At 37.4% G+C, this 22,005-nt stretch overlaps 1 protein-coding gene across 1 annotated transcript in view; it reads left to right on the top strand.

The window, feature by feature from the left end:
• The window catches only part of ESR1 (estrogen receptor 1), a 171,884-nt gene that overhangs the window by 78,873 nt on the left and 71,006 nt on the right, over nt 1–22,005 (top strand). Inside the window, exons 4-5 of the mRNA XM_009324146.1 lie at nt 6,982–7,172; nt 21,184–21,300. Coding sequence (XP_009322421.1) covers nt 6,982–7,172; nt 21,184–21,300 — 308 coding nt within the window. The remainder of the gene's footprint in view (nt 1–6,981; nt 7,173–21,183; nt 21,301–22,005) is intronic.

Consider the following 22,005-nt stretch of genomic DNA (forward strand, 5'->3'; position numbering starts at 1 on the left):
AAATAGATTGAGCTCTTTCCTCTTTTAAACCCACGCCCCACCCCCCTGCCATCCACCAAGAAAATCTTCCACAGTTTTCAGAAAGTTGGGCAAACTTCTATGTTGTCAAGGGGATCAGCTGCAAAATTATTAGCTCACATTTATAAACCATGGAAAACTGATCCCAGGAGTGGAAATATGGGAGAGGGACATATTGAAAACATCCAAATTCAGGTATTAAGCATGTGAACGAGGAGCCTGGGCTCCCTTCCCCTCCTGTCAATAGAACCTCCAGGAAATGTGGCTGGAGAGGCCACAGACTGCACAGTGACTGTGCATAGACACACCTCTCTAGACTTTAATCCAATCTGCAAATATTAGTGACAGATCTGAGAAAAAAAAAAAATTGTCAAAAATGAAGTTTTAAGGGACTGAAAGGATGTGCAAATTTATACTGAATTTAGCAAATAGCTTTAGAGGAGATTTTTCTTCACACATGGCACGGTTTAATTTTGGCATATCCAAATGTAGTATTTCAGTTACTCATTTTAAAATTAACCAGAGTTAAGGATGAAGGAAGATGATAAAACTAATGCCAAAGGAAATGTTTAATGTCATGTTGAATAAGAAGTTTTGATGACCTAACATATCCTTTTGTTTTCACGTTGACAGAACTTGTCCTCAACACTACCATTTCTTGGTCAATACTGAGCTATTTTTCCTAAGTTATTTTACTTCAGTTACCAAGTAAAATTGTATTTTTATTCTAGTTCTAAAGAAAACATTCCAGTGTCTTCTGACTACAAAATACATTTTCTGATACGTTGTGAAATACTGTAAATATTTTAAGATTATTTTATTATTCAACTTTCATATAACTTCATTTCTTTTCATTTTTTTTCTTAAATTTCTCTCCTGCCAGTTATCTTTTTGTTTTTCCTGCACTGAGGCCTGTCCTGTTTTCAGTTGGTTTCCTTGCCATTTTTTTTTCTTAGTTGGCCCTCACATGTATCTTCTGTTTTTTTTAAAGTAGTTCTTCATATTGTCTCTCCTCATTCCTTTATGTTAATTATTTCTTCACTTCATCCATTCACTACACTAAGGGTCTTCTACACAGTTAGTCCTGTTTAGGTGTCCCTGCACTCACCCTGGAAGAGGAGATAGGAGCCAAATCCATTAAACAAATGAGACGAAGCGACCAGAGGAGCATTTCTGCAGCATGAAGGTCTCCTCCCTCATTGTTGTCACAAGTGGCAAGGGAGATGCTGGGCAGCTCTGCTCTGGTGGCCTTCCTGGTTGCACTCTGCATTTCCCCTGGTGGAAAGACTTGTGAAGGCACAGGGAGCTGTGCAGGGCTGTGGGAGAGGGAAGAGAAGTGTCTGGCCATGCCGTCCATATAGAGATCTGAATTACAGGCAGCTCCTTCTCATCCTACAGCTTATTTTCACCTAGGAGTGTCAAACTTTCACAGCTATGTTTATCCCATATAGATATTGTAGAGGAACTTAAATGTCACATTTAGTGAGGTAGGCACTAAGCTGGAAGGACATCATCATTGTCTAAGGGAAATGCTTATTACTGTCTTTTTTGATGCTGTAGCCAGAGACATTAACTTGCTGACAATCAGGGAATAAACTGAGGATATTAGTTACCTAAACAAGGCCAGGGCATGGGTGCAAACACCAGCACGATGGCTCTTGCTGCTTAGTAGTTTCACACTCCCAGGCACGGTTTGGCCTGGCTGACTAATCCTCTCCCAGGGCACGGTTCAGGCAGGAGCTATGCAAGGGTCCTTCTCCCTTGGTAGCATAGACGAAACCATCCTGTTTTGGGGAGGAAGAGAGTTTAGCTGCGTGAGTGAAACATGCTCGGAGCCATGGATCAGGAATCACTCACAAATGGTCCCCAGGCTGAGCCCCAGCTGATCTTCATCACCGGCGGAGGATCAGCCAGGGAGCAATGACAGCTTCTGGTCCCGTTGCTGGAATCCACCCTCATTGCTATAGCCCGTCTTGTGCCAGCACCAGCTCGGCATGGGGCCACCTCCCTAGGTCCCATCGAGCCTAAAATACCTTCTGTCCATTTGATATACAACTCCATGTAAGAATTTCTCGCCATCGTCACGTTGTATTTAGCTTAATTACAATCCTAGGCATCTTGGGATGTTTGTTTTAAGCCAACATTTTCATTTGGATGGCATATGATTTTTTTTCAGATTCATTGGAGCTAGTTTCTGAGAGCACAGTTTTGATGCGATTAATGTACTTGGCAATTTTCTGTTTATTTGTATAGTTAGTCATTCCTATTGCAGTACTTCTCCTTGAGATGCCTTTCAAGTATTTTCAAGCACTTAATTCTGTTCAAATAATCTTTCATGAATATTTTGCCCCATATGGAAATTCACATTCTAACAGCCAGTTAATTATTTCATATTGAATAGTAGAATGGTGTTACAGTAAGTCCAATGTGTGAAAAAGCATTCATGCTAGACCTTGACTGCATTTGAAACTGCTGTTGGTTTTGAGGCTTTTTACGCCGGGAACTTCCATCCATTCTGGTAAGAAAGATTTAGCAGCTGCAGATTAAAGTTTCTTGTATGAAAGTAAATTCAGAAAACCAGAATTTCTCAAGTGTCTCCTTTAACTGCTTAAATAACTTTTCCCTTAAGCCCTCCTACCTATGAAATCTCTTTATTTCAGATAAAGCTGGGGTTGTGAATAAATTGGGCCTTACCTCCCTGTTGGGTGGATTGTTTACTGTGGGTTATCCTGAATTCATCCTGCCTGCCAGTCAGATTGCAATGATGTAAAAAACTGAGTTTACCTTACAAACCTGTAATTCCCTCATGTACACATTCTTTTTACCTTACAGTCAACATGGAGTTAACGATCTCTTGGCTGATTCAGAGGTGCATGTGATGAGTGAATGTTGAAAGCAGAAGTGTCTTGTTTGCTAACATGTTTATTGAAGAGCAGACTCAGCGCGACATAGGTGGAAAAACATGAAAATGAGTGTGGAAGACAAGTTTTTCCTGCTCTGTAGGTTCTAAAACACTTCCATTTTATGTCTGCTGTGTTACTACGTTTGGAAACGAGCAGTAAATCCTGAGGTTTTTTTGCTTTCTAATCTGTTCTGTTTTGGTGGGGGCCATGGAGGGACGGCTTTATCTGGGGTTTCCTTTCTTTTTGATTTGTGTTTCTCTTTGGTAAACATAGTTGACAAGAACTTTTGGTCTTTTTTTTTGTTATTGTTTGCATAGATTACAAAGGAAATCATTGAAAAGGTTCTGCTATTGTATTTTGGGAATGATGCTCTTGCCAAAGTTATTAAAGTTGGGTTAGGTTGTTGCACTATGTTCTCCAGAAGGCTAACCCTTGAAACCTAACTGAAAACTGGATGAAGAGCAGACTGTTATTTTTTGTCAGGACACAACATCAGTGGTCTGTGATGTGCACTAACTAGCAGCTGATTTCTGGATGAAATTTGAGATATTATTTTGATTTAGCAAGCTCGGTGTTAATTGGGATACTCTTTTCCCCAAAAGATTTCCTCCTCACCTCCTCTAATAAGTACTAGAGTCATGATAATCCAAATTTTATTTACAAGCAGCTTTTATTTCCATTGTGTAAACAGAAAGGGGTGGCAGGATGTTATTTCTGGGAGGATGGGGCTAGGGATATTTTAGTGTGCTTCCCACTGTTGTTCACAAGAGTTTGACTGTGATGACTCTGCAAGGCCAGGTTGCAAAATCTTGCTCAAAGTGGTGCTCGAGTGGCACTGATTTTGGGAGAGGGATGGGGGTGGGAAGCCAGCAACGCCGTTTTTGGATTCATTTTGCTTTGTGAAGTTCCGCCTTAACAGATTTATAGCACTCTTTCAATGTAACAAGTTTGTGTGCAGGAAGGCAATGGAGGTCTAAGTCAAGTATGAAATGCGGGGGCATTACGGGCAGGCGTGAGCAGTGGCATGACTCCCTGTCTGTCTGTGACCCCTTGTGCTGTGGATCCTGTTTGTGCTTGCAGGGAGCAAGCTGTCTCATTGCTTCTGCCTGCAGCCTCCCTCTGAAAAAGTGGCCCTCGTTCAGTGACTGAGGATGGACAGAACCTGTGGGACAGACTCCCCGCAAGCAGCATGGCAAAATATGGCCTGCTTTATGGCGTCTTTATGGCATCTTCCTTGTCAGTGTTTATGCATCTTTTTTTCTCTGGAGCGTACATTTTTCATGAGATTTCTTATCTTTTCTAGATAGAAAAAGCATTTTATTTGGTTGTTTCAGGCTATTTTTCAGTCATTTTTTGTTATTCTTAAATATAATTTTAATAACAATGTATTTGTGAGCCTAGTCTTGATCTGAGTGAAGATAAATATTCTGAAAAGATGAAAACTTAAATTATCTGGACTGAATAAGGACCGATACGTTTTGGTATTTCTTTACTCTATTTTGGTTTTACCTATTAGTAGAAGTGTTTTCTTTTGTATCCAGCTAGGAAACTAGGATTGCTTTAGTAAGTTTGTGTGTGTGGTGGTGGAAAATTACTACACACCTGCAAAAATATGTAATTGTTTTGGAACCTGACATTTTCTTCCTCTTACTGTTTTTAATGTGCCTTTTTTAAAAGGTAAAATTTTAATAAACTGTTATTTATTTTTATTTCTTATTGATATGAAAATAATTTTGTGAACCTTGTCTTGTATAATATACATATTTGTAGCAGTTTTGAAAAAAAAAATCAAAAATTCTTAATATCTATCGTGGTCATGTACACCTAACAGACTAGTCTATTGCTTTAAAAATTATATTGACAGCTATTTGCTTGCTTGCTGATTTACTTTAAATATTTAAAAATTTCTCGTAGTTATATACAGTTATATACAGTATAAAAGTATATTTTTTAAAGAAGCCACATTGTGGTTAATTTAAAGTTATACTGAGAGGATGGATTAGGTGATCTAGCTGCAAGCAGGAGAGAATGGGGTGGAGAAGATAAGAAAAAAAAACTTTGATCAGTGCTCAGTAGAAAAAAAAAAGTCAATTAAATGAGGCACTGAGATAAAGAAAATTCAAAGGAAGATTCAGGACCTGGAGAGGAATAAAAAAAACTACCTAGATTTGATGGGTTGGAAAAGGTACTTACATGAACCATGGATGTGTTGTATCCATAACGATTTATTAATGATATTGTTTTCACCTTTTCACATTTTAACATCTGAAATATGCAAGGGTTTTCTTTTTCCCTGCCTACTTTGTTAAACCCATGTTGTCAGAATTGTGACGTTCTCCAGTTTTCCCATCTGACTAAAAAGCCAGAGTTGTGCCATGTCAGCACTTCACCATTTGCAGCTTCTTCTGTCTTGCACATGTCCCAGGGAAACAAAAATTATTTAAATAAGTGTTCAAAATTAGCTGGTGTATAAGGCTTGGTAAAGAACTTCGGGTTTAAAAAACGCAGTTTTCCTGAATGATGCCAGTAGCAGTTTCTGCTATCTAACATGGCAAAGCCTCATGTTTCTCTAATAACTGATATTAATTCAAAGCTGTTCAATGAAAATATATCATATTCGGGGACAGAAATTATATCTAAAAAGTCTGGAGGGAATGGCTGGCAGCACGTGTGAGAGCGTCCAGGTGGCTTTGGCTGGTAGAAAGCTTTTGGGTGTTGAGATGGACTGCAGCAGGAGATGTCAGGGAACTTTGGCTAGATGAAAGAGGACAGGTGAGCATACACAGAGTAATCAGAAAGCTGCTGGGGAGTACTGGTTTGGAGCAGGAAGGTGCTGTTGGTGCCAGATGCCTCGGTTCCTCAAAACAAAGTTTTGCTGCGCTGAAGAAGGGAATAAGGCAAAAATAGGTATGTAGGAAGAAATCTGAAAGACAGAACCCCCAGTCTCCTAGGCTCAAAACCAGGATATGTTTGTTTGAGAAAAAGCTGGGACTCTGGGAAGATAAGAGCCACCTGTTTACTAACCAGCAACTAAAACATACATGGTAAGTATATAATTACTGTAAACAGTAGGATTCTTCATGCTTTAGCTTGTCTGATGCTGTCGCACCCAATTGTGTTTGTCTCCTGGACAATTTCTAGTGCAGACTCTTACTGGAAAGCATGTTTTGCAAGAGCTGTTTGCCTTCCAGGAGCAATCCCAGAGTTCATTGCTGGTTCCCTTGGTAATTTCACATCCTCTCATCTTTCTGAATATTGTTTACCATTCCCGCAGCAGCTACCCATAATAACATCTTACCAGATTCACTAGATGTGAATTCATTGCCATTTACACTATAGATTTGTTTGGTTTCCATTCAGCAGTATACTGCACATGTGGGTCATGTGCATGTCTAATAAGTCTAGCATGTCTAGTACATGTCTAGTAACATGTACGTTACCAGAACCAAATTTCTTTGGCAACAGTTTTTAATACCTTCTGACTTTTCTTGTTGTGCGAAACCCACTTATTAATTTTTATGAAAGTGGTATTGTAATGAGAGTAGGGACTGTTTTATGCAGTATTATATCTTTGACAATGTAAGGAAAGTTTGCATCTCTAATTGGGCAATAATACTTGAAGAAAATAGCCTGGTTAATAATTTAAGTGACTTGCAAATTCGGGTGCAAACATTAAGTGATTTTTGCCTCAGATTCTCAAACTACCTACTGATACTGCAGTCAGGCTGAACCCTTTGGACAGGAGCAGGTACACAAAAAAAATGCTGATTTTTTTGTATTTCTTTGTAATGTCTTGAGAAAAATTGATAAATTTATCGGACAGCTTTTTAATTTTTCAAGGTACAATGCCTAATAACATCAGATTGTTTTGTGAGAAATTCCCCTGTATCTTGCTGGTTCTACATCTTTCTAACTAGAACAGGACAGAGGGTGATAAAAGATTATTTTTTTGTCCATCTGTCGTTTCAAAACTAGATCTGGTCTTCTTTCTTACAATCTGCAGGAGTAGATGAGACTTAACCTCGCTGAAAGAATTATGCTTGTTTTTTGCTATTAACAGGCCAAGCTCTGATAACAGGCGCCACAGCATCCGGGAGAGGATGTCCAGTACCACCGAGAAAGGGAGCCTGTCCATGGAGTCCACCAAGGAGACCCGGTACTGTGCTGTCTGCAACGACTACGCTTCAGGCTACCATTATGGGGTCTGGTCTTGTGAAGGCTGCAAAGCTTTTTTCAAAAGAAGTATTCAAGGTAATAAACTGTTCAAGTTAATCACCTTTACTCTTTACTCTTGAGGAAACTGTGAAGCTACTTGAGATTGCAGCCTGAGCCCAGGACAATGACATTTATTGGGTTTTCATTAGCAGCTGCTGTGCTCTCCCATCTATTTTTAGCTCTGTATTTGGTGAATGCTTCTAGCAGTTATATAATATGTTGCTATTTAGTCCAAGATTAATGAGGGAAAGAAAAACTTCTCTATGTTCTCCTTGGTTTAGCTATGTCTGACCATGGAGGCAGTGAGAAATCTAATTTAAAAATCTGTATTGGATCAAGATGACCACTCTTTCAGGCTACGTATATCTCCATTTTGTGATTAAGTTCTTATTCAAAACAATTTTTTTTGAGAATTCCCTGTCAGATGAAGATTAATTCATGTCGATTCATTTATTAATCTTAATTTAGTGCTCCATTAGCAAGATGGTTCAATCCAAATCTCAACTCCTTGAAGATGTGAGGTGTCTTTTGAGAACCAATATTGAAAAGGAATGTTTCCTTGATGAAATAGCATTTGTGTCTGTCGGCAAAGCAGGGCTTTGAACTATACACAGAACAGTTTAGTTCACAGTCTTGTCATGGCTAAAAGTATACTGTGCAAGGTGTCCAGTGGAGTAAAAGGCATCTAACAGAAACAGTGTTAATTACTGTGACTGAGATAATTCTTGATTTAAATGTCTGTCACTCTGTGGAATGGATACTTTTTTGCTTTGTTCAACATCTCCTAAACTGAGTAAGAAGTAAGTATGATTCTACTGAAAATACGGGTACTATTCAGTATCTAAGTCTTATTTTGGAGAAGAAAATGAAACAGATTTCTTCCTTTCCAAACAGAAAACTAGTAAAGCGCTATGTTTTAGTTAGGTTTCTATGTTTTTTTAAATCTCCAGGTGATATATAGGCACAAAAGTTCCTGTCGCTCCTTTTTCGAAGTAAACATAGCGAGGAACAGTTTTTACCTCATATCACAAGGTGTGATTATTGCCTGTTTTGTTGCACGGTTGTCATGGTGACTCACTGAGGTGAGTTAAATAAGACTTCCAGCATTCAGCTCAGAATTTTCCCTGCCTTAAAGAAAAAAGTGAAAGATTGGCTGCGGGGTAGACATTGATGAAATGTTTTGAATGTCAGTGATTAGTTAAGAGTTACTTGTATTTCTGCTTTTCCAGACTCATCAAAATGATTTTTAGAAAAGAGAGTGGTTACAGCCAGAGGTCAATAATAAGCAACTCTGGAGGGAGAAAGGGTGAAATGCTTTTCTCTTAACATCAGAATGATTTACTTAAACTTGTGATGTAGGGAGAACAGCTCCCTTATTGAGTGTTTTTTGTTATTTTTCGTTTTGAGCTCCCCTGACCAAATCAGAATTATTCTTAGAATTTTGAATTCTGTCCTTGTACTCGAACCGAACTAAGTCAGCAACAACGTGAAAATTGAAATATTCTTAAGCAAAAGTAAGAGTTAGTTATCAAGTAATTGTACAGCACAGATCTGCAGCTTTTGGCCATTATGGAAGAAGAAATGAATCTGACTGTTTCATTGAGTTCCATGGTTCTATGTGACCACTTGCGTTGTTTTGCCCTAGTCTTCATGTGGACAAATGTTGTGGTCCTCCACAATGGATCTGTTGTCTCTTTGTGCTACAGTACATATAAATTAGTAAATTTAGTTCTTGCTATATTTATATACTTAATATAATTTTTACGTAGGTAAGCTTTAAAAATTTAAAGCTTAAGTTTCCGTTGTCTCATAAAATGCCTTTCTTGATCTTTAAGTCATGTTTGCTCTAATTTAAGCCCATTGCTTCTTGCTCTATCCCTTGTGGGCATGAAGAAGGCTTATTACAACAACCTTTTACATAGTTGACTGTTATCATATCTTTCCTCAGTCTTCTCTTTTTTAGACTAAACAAACCCACTTCTTTCAGTAGAACATGCTTTCTAGACTTCTGATTCCGTTTGTTAAACTCCTCTGTACTTTCTCCAGTTGATCCACCTCTTTTGTGGTTAACAGCTATTATAAAAAATGACATGCTCTAATATCAAGAAAGTAATTCAAGAATATGAGTACTTACGAGAGAATTGCTATCACTTGATTACAGATGGTATGAAAAGTCCTCTAAAGGACTTTTAAAGTCATAGGTACCCAGTCTGGATGAACTAAAGTATTTTTTGAATTTCCTACTGGATCTGGAAGAGATCTCTACCTTAGCAATTACATGTTCTTGTTGTGTTCAATTTATGAAAATGACAGTAATTTTTAGATTGAGAATACATGAGAAAACATGCCATTTACCATGCAGATGGTAATAATTTTAAATAGGTTGTGATTGGATATCTAGGAATGAATGCTACTAATGTGTAGGTGTATGTGAGAAGAATATGTGGACTAAATATTATTATATCTCCATTGTATATATGATACGCATTCCTAAAAAAGGGACAAAAATTTCCTGGGAATCATACAATTAAACTGTATTGAGGTACACAGGACTTGTTTATACAAACAAAAGTAACACAGAATGCTTTCAGCAAAGATTTTTGTTGCTGTTTGTAGCGTGTCTTTCTTTAAATGCAAGATAACCACGCTACTTTTGTGCTTTGCTGTCCTGTATTTCTCAATACATATATAGATGCAGAGATGATTGGTCATTTTCATACTTCTCATCAGAGATTTCATAGGAGAATTGCTATAGTGAAGTTTGATATTCTTAATAGGCTGTAGTCAAACATTCTATATGGTTCTTAATAGAACCACAGGAAAAAGTGAGTACAGACATGAACAATGAACAAGCTGTATGGGGTAATCCATTTCCTCCCTGTGTATCTGTTATTCTCAGTGATATCTGAGGTATGTATGCTTACGTGCATAAGATATACTTAAATTTTGTGAAAACTCACATCTGCACTGGACCTTACCCAAGGTGGAGATGGATACCTTCGTTTTTATCCAGGGGAGCTGGAATGGTTCTGGAAATATTTTGTGATTTTTGAATGCTAAGTTGTTTTTCTTTGCTGTCAAACAGTTAAAGCTTAAAAGGCAACCTGAATTAGCAACTGTCTCAATATGTGCAACTGCTCAATTTTGATTAAACAACAGATGGTTGGTGGAAAATCTCAGCTGCCTTCTGAAAGTGCCCATGTCAGTCTATTTTGTTAGTTTATGTCCCAAAAGTGATTTGGGACCTTGTTTTGAGAAAACTCTGTGCAGACTGATATTAATGTATAATGTTTCATGGGAGAGAAAAGTCATATGACACCAAGAACACTGTGTTGCTTGGTGATAGAAGAGTGCTTTATTCTTTGCCCAGCATATGTAGCCTTCAGGAGTGTACTTGGTCAACTGACTTGAATCCAGAAGCATAACAAGCAGTCACAGCACAGCACACTGTACTTCTCTACTAAAATATTTATGGATTTTAAGACCAAGAAGGGCCGGCCATTAGATCATTAAGTCTGGTCTTCTCTCAGTATAAACTTTATATGCTATCCGTGTACAAAGCCCAGTAACTTGATGGAGATAAATCTTCTAGAAATGCCCAGCCTGGACCTATGGGCTCAAGAGCTTTCTTACAATGATTGCTTATTCTAATGATTTGTCCTCCCATCTGCTAAAAAATTACCTTTCTAATTTGAATTACTTTGGCTTTTACATCACATCCATGAACCAGATTTAGTATCTAGTATCTCTCTCCTGTGGGAAGTTCTTATAACTTAAGTTGTTATCAAACCACCTTGATGTCTGAAGTGAACTAAAATGTTTCAGTCATCTGCTGTATATCTTTCTATCTTCTGAGTCCTTTGTCTTTGCAACTTTTCTGATCCCCCCCCACCCATAATAGCCTCTTTAAAATTTGGATGTCAGAATTGGATGAAGTATTTCAACATCAGCCTTACAAATGCCATTTACAAATTAAAAATCCCCTTGTGACTCACACATTCTTTCCTTCTCTGAATTCCCTTGTTTTTTGGATAGCCATCAAATGTTACGGGACAGGAAGGAATTACTCTTGCCATCTCTGACAAGCATCCAACAAATGCCTACATATGTGGGGCTGAGAACCTCCAGTGGGAGCACAAGGGATTCAGAACAAATGAGGGGTAACTCCTTAGACTGGGGGGTATCTTGATCTCAGAATTTCTGAAGTATTTTCAAAATCCCCAGTTCTACTTCCCTGCCTCCTTCATACACCCTTCTGACGTTTTTCAGGTGCACCTTCTCTGCCTTTTCTCACAGCTGTATACTCAGACAAAAATCTGGGATATTTCACAAATATTCAGTTAAGAATTACTGCATGATGGGAGGCAGCACCAGTCCAGCAAGAACAGGTTGGCATCTGAGAATGGATGAATAGCCGTGCTGAGGGATTCCAGAGGCCTGCCATTAATGTCTTGATCACAGAGATATAGTGGTCTCTGAAGTGCAGGAATTCTTGAAGCTGGGAAGTATTTTAGTTGTGTCGTTTAAACATGGATTTTATTTAACAGTTATGCCTTCTGACCATCAAATAGGAGAGTTTTGGCAGTAGACTTTGGGTGTTATCAATTGTTTTAACTTCACAGTGATAGAGCTGTACTTTTTGAAAGTATGTAGTTCAAACTTTAATGCTAGGAATGGTGGTAATATATACATATTTTTGTCTGAGTTGGAGAGAATTTCACTGGTAAAACATGCCTAATAAGTGGGTGTTTAGGTAATGCTGCAGTGCAGCAATTGCAATATTGTCAATTTGGGAGATTTCTGAGATCTTCCCTTTAACTTTCCATTATCGTCTTCTGTTTTCATGGTATTTTTGTAATCTGTTTGATAACAGCTGCAAATGCTGCACAGATCCTGCAGCCAAGAAGACAGAAACTCCCTAATAAGACTGCTTGTACACGGATTCTATGAGTTGTCAGCAGAAAGAGCAAAACTACAAAACATGAACCTAAGTGAGACTAGCAGAGGTAATCACAGCCAATAAACAGGGGGCTGCAGACCAGTATCTAGTCTCAGGGTGGAAAACACACCGTTTCAGTTTGAGAGGTAGGTGACTGTTGAAAGTTAGAAGGCTAGAAAATGTGTGTTTGGAAAGTCCACCAGGGTTTAGCCATCATTGGGACTGCTCTAACAGCCTGTGGTCAGCCAGGTTCTTCTGAAACTTCTTTTGATTTATTTTTGTGTTTTTAGTAGTTTTTCTCTAGACCCCCTTGAGTTAAACACATGCTCTGATCATTGTCCCCTAGTGTGCATTTTTAATATCAGCAGTCTAATTGATGGTGATCTTGTTTCAGACACTTGGGTGTTACTGAAAGGCAAGAGTCAATACCTCTTTTTTCCTAGTAAGGCAATTTTGAATGTGGCACTTTTCCAGCAAGTTTTAAGTGCAGTGTTCAGCATGGATGTGGCGATGTCTTAAGATGTTCGCATCCAAGATACTTCCTTATTTTTCATGGTCTAAGCAAATCATAGGGATGCAGTGAACCTTGAGCCCTAGTCCATCTTTCTGTCCTGTGATAGGACCAACTGTTGCCAATTCTTTACATATGTTTATTGAATTGCTTCTTAAAAACCTGTAGCCTGATCCAATGTTTTATTCTCCTTATCTTTGAAGGCTACTATGAAATTTGAATCTTCCTTCCTGTAGGTTAAGCTTGTCACTTATTTTCCTGTCTATCATGCCACAGAAAACAAATTGTTCTCTTTCCTTCTGCAACAGCCTTTAAAGCACAGAAGATTGCTATCACACTTAAAAAAAAAAATTATTCTGTTTTACCTAACCTGAAGAAACACAGTTTATTCAACCTTTTCTCATAGGTTTTGTTTTCTAGACTTCTAATTTTCTAGTTGCTCTACTTTGGAGATTCTCCACTTTGTCCTGTTTTCTTTTTTTCTTGAAGCATGGTTTCCTTCTATATGATTCTTTATGAGTACTGAACAGAGTAACAGGATTACCTTACAAGCCCAGCTGGTGGTATTTGTCTACATCCATCACACTGTAATTTTTGCCTTATTTACAAAAACATGACACTGTTCACTCATAATCAGTATGTGATGCAGAATAAACTCAAGCATACTTTCCTAGAGAAGAAACCACTTCTTTTTCCCATCTTGTTTTGTGCATCTGATTATTCCTATTTTAATGTAGTGATTTGTACTTTTGCACTGTTTTTTCCCATATGCCATCTCCAGTTTGCCAAGATAATTTAGAATTCTTATCCGGTAGACTCCTGCCATTTATTTCAGATTTATTTCTGTCTGACTAGCAGAGTAGTCTGGTCTTTTCTCTGTTCTTCTAACACATATAAATGTCATCTACAAGTGAATAACATTTAATACAATAAATACTCCAGTCCATTAGCCATCAGTGAGGAAAATACTGTATAGAACTGGATCCAGGACAGACACTATGGAGCCTCGTTCAATATCAGCTTCCATTGTAACACTGAACTCTGATAGTTCTTCCCTGAGACTGGTTTTCTGAAATCATCTAAACTATATTTTCCTAGCTGACATATGAAATGTCACCCCAGGCAATGTTGAAAGCCTTTCTGAAGTTGGGCAACACACTTTACCAGAAAGTAGAGAACACTCACTGATTGTTATCTGATTTTATAAATGGTCACTGGTTCTTCCTTTGCCGAGTCCAAAGCTTTTCCCAGCTCCTAGACAAAATTCCTAGCCCTTAGAAGCTGTACTTAATGTATCCTGTATTATGAGCTTTAATGGCATTTTACTTCCTCTGGAATATGATTATTGCGCCATATCAAGCAACAAAAAGACTTAAACAGTATTTCGTGTTGCAAGTATTTAATGAATGTTTCATTTAGAAGCTCACATTATTCCTAGCTCAGGGCTGAGCCTGTCAGCAGTTCAAAATCTTCACATGGAAAAAAAAAAAAAAGAGCTTTACATTTACAAATTACAAGAGAACGTGTTTGTTTGTCCAGCAGGAAAGTGCTTAACTGTTCCACTTGGTTTTAGAGAGTGTGAAGGGGAATATGTTTTTGCAACCTCATTTAACTCAGGTGGGTTTATTGATTTAAAATGGCTCCACAAGTTTCACTCCCACGAACTTTCAGACTTTCTGTAGGTTAAGTTGTCCTTTGTAGTCACTTTTGAAAAGTGGAAATCAAACTAGAGAGAACTGTGTAAGATGACTAAAATGGTAAATGTACTGGAAGTGCATGAAGTGATCTTTGACATAATTTATTTCCAAAAGGAGACTATTAACAAACTTTATTGAAGTATGTGTACTAGTTCAGAGTTACTGTAAAAGAACTAGCATGGGAATAAACTGCTGGTACAATTTAGTAACAAATGTAGTAAATATCTCATTGTCTGAATCCTTTGAATAAGATTATGTATTTCTCTCAAAGATTTGATTTAATTTTGTCACAAATTGTTGAAATAGTTGGACTTCGTTATAAATAACACATTTATTCCCCAGTCTAAAATATGCTAGAGATATGCAGGACAACAGACTGTTATCTTTGTTGACGCTTCTGATTATAAAATGGATGAATCTGCTATAGAGCATGGATGATGTTAGGGTATAAGTGAGCAAACCATGGAGCACAGATATATATCAGTAAATGAAAGAAGGGCATAACTAGGCTTTACTTTGCATGAGAAAGTAGTACATAGGCAGAAAAGGGGCTTTTTTCCAAAATACTGATGTTATTATACTAAAGTTAATTATTAATTATAATTAATTATTATACTATAGTAACTTAAGTTACTATACTAAAGATTAGTATAGTAATTTAACAAACCAGGAGTTCACTGTACTGCAGTTTCAGTTTCACAGACTTCAATGCAGGAAACTCAGTGCTTAGAGATGCCTACGTCCACTGAATGCTCTGCGCAGTGAGAATACCACACCCCCCCCCCCCCCCCCCCCCGCCCAGCACTTCCTTTACAGGGGTACTGTGAGGATAAATACATTACAGCTCCTTGCAAACTTTATGATACCAGGAACCACTCAGGTACCAAAGATCCAAATATAAAATAAGACTAGCTAAACTTACTCAATATGTCCCATCACAATCCAAAACCTGATGTTATACCTGCAATAAAAATAGAGTTATATTATTTTTCTTGTTGCTAACAATTGATTGGATTTTAAGTGCACAAAAGTAATTTGCAATATTTTTTTTTTTTTTGGCCTCTTTATATCAGCTGTGGGAGTTTTCTGTAGTAGAATTCCACCCCTTCCCATTTAAGCTCAAATAAGCTGGGAAGCTAAAAATACAAGAGATTTAATTCAAAGTCTATGGGAATAAGATAGCCATGGCTTGCCTACAACTCTCTCTGAAAATGCTTTTTGTCTCTGGAGGGATCATATTGAGATGGTTGTGAGTAATACATTGTGGAAGTTTTTCTTTTAACACAGCTGTTAGTTTAATCATGTTCCAAGGATGTAAACCAATTGTGATTTATCAGATAGGGAAACAGAAACTAGATGTCACACTCCTCCCGAGATTTTGTAGAGACTGGGATGTGGATTGGCGTCTTTTTTTATTTGTCATGAGGAAAAAATATACTTCTTCTTTTGTTACCTTGTCTAAAATTAAAAAAGATGGGAGTGGAATTGGGGTAGAAGTAGACTTTGTACATGGTATCATAATCCTGAAATAGTAGATTAAACACCAATTGAAATTTTAGGACTAAAACCAATAACAAAAACTTTGAAATTATCTGCTGGAGTAGAAAATATAATTTTATATTTATATATTTATAAAGTTAAATAGTGTTTTACTTTTTATATGTCACCCTTTCTCAATGTGTATGTTCATGCGTTATTAAACTGGTGAGATGGCAGCAGGTTTGGTATCCTCATGCAATGCCCATTCTCATTCTTCTTTCTTCATTTTTCCTGTTAGCTGAAATAGTATATGGAAACGTTAAAGGAAAGGTCGATATCACAATCATTTGGCTTGAATTAACTGCTCATGTGAACAGTGCTGTACATAGGCGAAGGCAAGAAGATTCCACTAGAGAGTGAACACTCAGTGTGGGAGCTACGTGACACAGATGAAGGACATAATACAGAGTATATAGATTTTAACCTTTCCTCTTTTCTCATTCTTCAGTGGTTCTGTGATCTTTCTTTCCGAGGTATGCGTAGAAGGAGGACTTCCTCACTGGATGCAAAAGAACTACATTTTACAATCTTCTAGGCCCTTTTCCTTACTGTCACATGTAGTAATGTCTTGCTAGTTTAAAAACAGAAAATGATTAGTCTTAGCAGTGCTGGGAAGTTGCTAAGAGAACCCAAGTTCCAAATCCAAAGACCTTGTCTGAGGGTAATTAAGCTGTGAATTTGAGTGTCTGTGCTTATAAAGGAATTAGACATAACCTTCTGTTCTTTTGTGAAACCTGTTAGGAACGAGTGAGATTTTAAAATCAATCAGTGCAGTTTTATTGGGGCACTTTAACTTAAAATTGATATAACTTTTTATTTTACATTCAACATTTGTCAATACTGGGTTAGCACATGCAATGTCCAGGTGCTATTTTTTTTTTCTTTTTACTGTTTATGAAAACTTTCCACTTGCTGTTGAGGCTATTTTCTCCAAGGTTTTGCTTTTCATCTGCAGTCTTCCCACTTGTCACTTGCTTCTGTGGATAAAGTCTACACTCTAGCCTTCCCTTCATCTACACTGCTAATTTCACTGTCAGAATAAGATCATAGAAAGACCTGGTGCTTCCACAGGTAACGGCTAACCTGGCAGATGCCTTATGCAGATAGATAAAGAATAGTTTAAGAAATTTGTGTGACATGAGGATTGAAAATAAAAGAATAATTAAAGGAAAAGCACGCATTAGTAAAAGGATAATAATCATTACTGGCTTGCTTTGAAATGTATGATGAGGCAATTCAACCACATCAGTTTATGTGTCATACAAAATTCACCTGACATAAATGTTCCTTTATTGGCTTTGTAGAATTGTCATTAAGCATTCTTAAGCTGGCATGCTGACACGTTGGTTTCTTTAGTTCATTTTTTTGTACAACTTTTGTACTGCATAAACTAATCATTCCCTCAGGCTAATCCTGATGTTTATTGGAATATAATATGGCAACTGTTTACACATTTAAGAAAAAAAATATTTCTTGTGTTATGTTAATTGCCATTGATACAGTAATACGACCCCAATTTTCATCCCTGCTGGTCAAGGACAAAATGAACTCAGCTCTTCAAAGCTGCATTCAGTGAAACAGTCAAGAATGTACTTAACTTTAACCATATATACTGTGCTGGGACTACTTGCTAGAAGTACACATGCTTAAATGTTCTGCTGAATGTAGTAACACTTAACTTTAAAGAAATATGGAGCGTTTTGCTGACTGAAGCCCTCACACGTAAATAATCTGCCCACTCCGATTCAAGCATGCGCTGCTGTTGCATACACCACAGCTATCTTGAGAACCCTTAGATGGACAGCGATGAGTCTCTGAACATAAATACTAGCCACGTGACTCATGGTGATGAGAGAAAGTCAGACTGCATGTGCAGTAAGAAAAAGCTCTGACCATGACAGGCTGGGTTAGAATAAACTCAAAATCATCCTAATTTCAGCCATTATCTTCTTGCTGACACTTTGCTTCCTCATCCTCCCCCCCTCCACTGTTGGTCGTTACCATACAGATTGTCACATCTAAAATAGTGCTTTGAGAAAAGAGGCAGATCTTTGCACCCTGTTCTGGAACGACCTTAGCATATAACAAAGTGCTATAAAAATACTTAATGTTATTTTTACCATTTGAAAATGTACAATGTGTGAGATATCATAAGAAAACCAGACCACCACTCCTCAAGCTCCTCCAATAGCTCCCTTAAACTCTTCCTTTGCAGCTCATGGCAGTGCAAGTCATACATATGGGGGGATTAAAACTAGGGGCTCTACCCTGTTAAACTCACTGCCTTTAATTTTGTGCTGGTAATCTGATAATTTATTTTAGAAAAACCCAATAAGACTGCAGAGTCCAAGTGGCATGTGCTTCCCTTTACGGGTATCAGTGATCACTGAAGACATTTCTTCCTCCCGGTATTCCTGTGATACCGACTATCCAAATGGCCTCATTAGCCTCTTTTCTAGCATGTATTACTCTTTGGATACCATGAAAACGAAGTGCAGGGAAGGTGGGCAGCTGTTGATGTGTCCCACTTTCATGTTGACGATTCCCACCAGTGAGAAATCCCTTCTAGTAAGTCAGATTGTTGAGAATTAACTTTGCTGAGAGATGAGCTTTAAGGATAAAATAAAAGGTAGAATAGTTAAAGAACAATCCACTTTACAGCAGAGTTGTTGAGTTACACTATTTCACTTCAAAATAAAACTCGCCTTTGCATGTTACCTATTCCTTAATTGTGTTCTTCTACCTTTTTCCCTTCCATACCACCCCAAGCTAGACTGCCCTCGTCTGTGTCTGTGCCTTGCGAAGGAAACTTCCTTACTTACTTCCTGTGACTGAATACTTGAAGTCAGATGGTACTGTGGAGAAGCAGGAAACGTTCCTGCCTTCCTTCTTCCCTTTGTTTCTTTCTTATTCCCTGATTAATTTGATAGTCATTTCTACTGTATACTCTAATTATCAAACATTTTCTTCTGGTTGCTTACATCTTTTCCAGTCTTCTGAAGGCATGTTGGTTAAACTAAACCAAAAATTATGAGAAACAGTAAATATGTTATCTTCTCCCTAGATTTACAGCAAATATGAAGTCTAAACAATGATATTACTATGGCAGTCGTCATCTGAAGAAGTATGCCCCTCACACACTGAACTTTCTTTTTTTTTGCATTCAAAAATTTACACGTTTTATTCTATGAAGTCTGCCAAGCACTTTGAAAGAAGAGTGGATTGTCTAAGGTGCAGGTCATGTGCATGAAAACAGACTAGTTATGCTAACCTTTAAAGCGTATATTTAAGATAAAACCTTTCAATGTAAAATATTTCAGTAGGGACTGTAGCTCTATCACAAATACAATTATTTTATGTACTATTCTACAAACCAAATGGCTGTTCCCAAATGTTTGCAGTTTGCATAAGGAATTCTAGGTTCAAAGCAAAAGAAAAGGTTATCACCCACATAAGCACTGTGAAAAAGGATGGCTGCCCGCTGATATTGATTCCACTTGATTTTTGATTTTTGCATACTGTCACTTTTTTTTTGAGAGAGTTGAACCTTCTGATCATCAGCCAGTCCAGAAAAGGTGGTAAGTATGTGTTCAGCTTTGACCTAAGTGGGAACATTTATCTGCTTATTTTAGAGAGACCTAAATTGTGTTCTGAATTATTTGCTGAATTCAGAGCCTGTGCTCGTTCCCCTTGTGAATTTACCTTTTAACTTCACTAGGAAGAAGATCAGATACTCTGTCAAAGTCTTTCTTTGTTTTTAAAAAAGAGTAATTAAAGTTTTCCATCTTTCTCTCATGCTATTTCAGAGCTTGGTTTATAAAACAAGGCTGGCGATTGAGGTCTGATGCTACAATCTTTTGCTGCTCTTTAGTGTGACCTAATAAAAGTGCATTTTCTTAAAAACATGGCTTTCCCTTTTTGCTCCTTTTCCCTGTAGATATTGCATTTTTGTATGGTTGAGGTTGTTTTCTTCCTGACTTGATTCTTTTTTTCCTTACATGTGAAATGTTTTGAATCAGATATAGAACAGTCTGTATGCTACCAGAGGAACTGAAAATTAAAACGGTCTTTCATGCTGAGGTTGAGGTATTGTTTCTGTTCTACCTTTTTACTTCAGTGCTGGAGCAAAGCCTGTGGATTCAGATTTTTCCAGTATATACTGTTCTGTCAAGTAGAGGTAAAAAATAATAATTCTGTCTATTTGAGGCAGTGTGTAGTCAGCTGTCACCATATTAACAAGTTTACAGTTTGGCTGCTTATTTTGATTGGATCCCAGTTATGCAGCATTAGAGAGCAGATGTTCCCGGTGTAATCTGATAGTAATTTTTACTCTATTTTCTAATTTCTAGTCAAGGATAGATGATTTGATGAGAGCAAGGCCTCTGTCAAACCTCCACCCTACTCTACCTCAAGCTGATCCCTTGACCTGAAAGAAAGAACAAACAGTTCTGCAGTAAAATTGTTTCGTTGTGTGCTGTACCTTAGTTGCGTTTAGATGAATACAGAGCACCAATAAGATCATTTTGGATAGTCTTTTTTGTCCTTGCTAAACTTCATCTATGGTTGGAAAATAATTTTATAGCAGGTTTAAGCAGACATTTTTTAAGAGAAAATTGGAATAGGGGCTTGTTGGCAGTAACAAATTATGGTACGCTGAAAATGTTTGTAGCAAGAATTGAGATGTAGAGGGTAATAAATGAGGAAGTGGAGCTCTGAAGGAAAAGGTACCAGTGCCAAACTTGGTTGCAGCATATGGTAATTTAAGAGTTTGTGATGACAAAAGGTTTTTGCATATATCAGTAGACATGCAATTGGAAGTAGAGACTGATTTATCCCTGAGATACAATTAATTAATGGTTGTTGCTTCTGTTTTATGTTGTTGTTTGTTTCTTAACTGCCCCAGATTGTGGCAGATCTCAAAAAATGTTCTGTGCGTAGGCCTTTTTAATTCTATAAACCTCTAACCATTTTGCGCAGTCTATTGGTTAAACATCAACACAGGCACATGGACCAGATGGCATTTTATTTCTCAGGCTAAGAGCAAGGAAGTCAAGGGACTTGGTCATATTAATCGATCCTCTTTTGTGACTGCTTTAATTGTTCATTATTTTAATTATTCTACAGAAGTTGCAATTTGTGTTTTTAATAGTACTTTTAAAGAACTTGTGAATAAATGTATTGTGAATAGATATTAGTTTCACTATCCGTATCAATACTTTTATGACAGATTATGAGGTAACCCTACCTTCTTCCCCAAATGTTAGATGCTGTACTAAATACTCAATGAAAAATGAGAGTATTATAGGCAGTTTTGTTATGTCTGTGTATAACTGTGTCCTTACTTTCCCTCTGCTTTTACAGGGCACAATGACTACATGTGTCCTGCTACTAACCAGTGCACCATCGACAAGAACAGAAGAAAGAGTTGCCAGGCTTGCCGACTAAGAAAATGCTATGAAGTGGGAATGATGAAAGGTGGTATGTACACAGCAATCAACAAATCCTCAGCATTGGTGTCTGCCTTCCTGTCTTTTAACTTCATTGGACAGCTGATATGGGTCCTAAAGGAGGAAGCAGCTAATTTTTTTGAGCTGAAGTGTATTAAATCAAAGAGCAATTAAATAAAAAATAAAAACCTCCCAAATACCATGTTATTATTCTTGCCCAAATTTGCATCAAAATTAATAGGAACATTGACTTTGATGGAGTTAGGATTCTTCTGTTAATATATTTAATTCATTATTTTTTTTGCCTCTCATGGTAGACTCAAGATCATGATGAATGAAATTTAACCCAAGATTTTGTAGCATTTTGCAGTTCAGTGTGGAAAGCACTGGGAGTCTCAGATCAGTCCATATTCATTAAAATAAACTTCTGAATATGTAATACTTGTTCTGTGAATTCTAGAAGGGAAAGTCTATTCCTCTATTCCAGTATTGTACACATATTTTGTATGTGAATTAATTTCACCCAATAATATTAAAGGCTCACTCATTTTATAAAAACTGAGATAAATGCCACTTTCTTGGAACATATGTAATAATGATGTCAGAGAAGAAGAATCAGACACTGAATGCTTAGGCTGAAGTGGAATACCTCTAAATTACTTTATTTATATACACAGTGTTTAACTTTTAGAGGCAAAATTAGAAATACATGACAATACTGAACAATTGCTATGGT

Source organism: Pygoscelis adeliae, unplaced genomic scaffold (genome assembly GCF_000699105.1).
Source record: "Pygoscelis adeliae isolate BGI_AS28 unplaced genomic scaffold, ASM69910v1 Scaffold105, whole genome shotgun sequence".
NCBI classification, from domain to species: Eukaryota; Metazoa; Chordata; class Aves; order Sphenisciformes; family Spheniscidae; genus Pygoscelis; species Pygoscelis adeliae.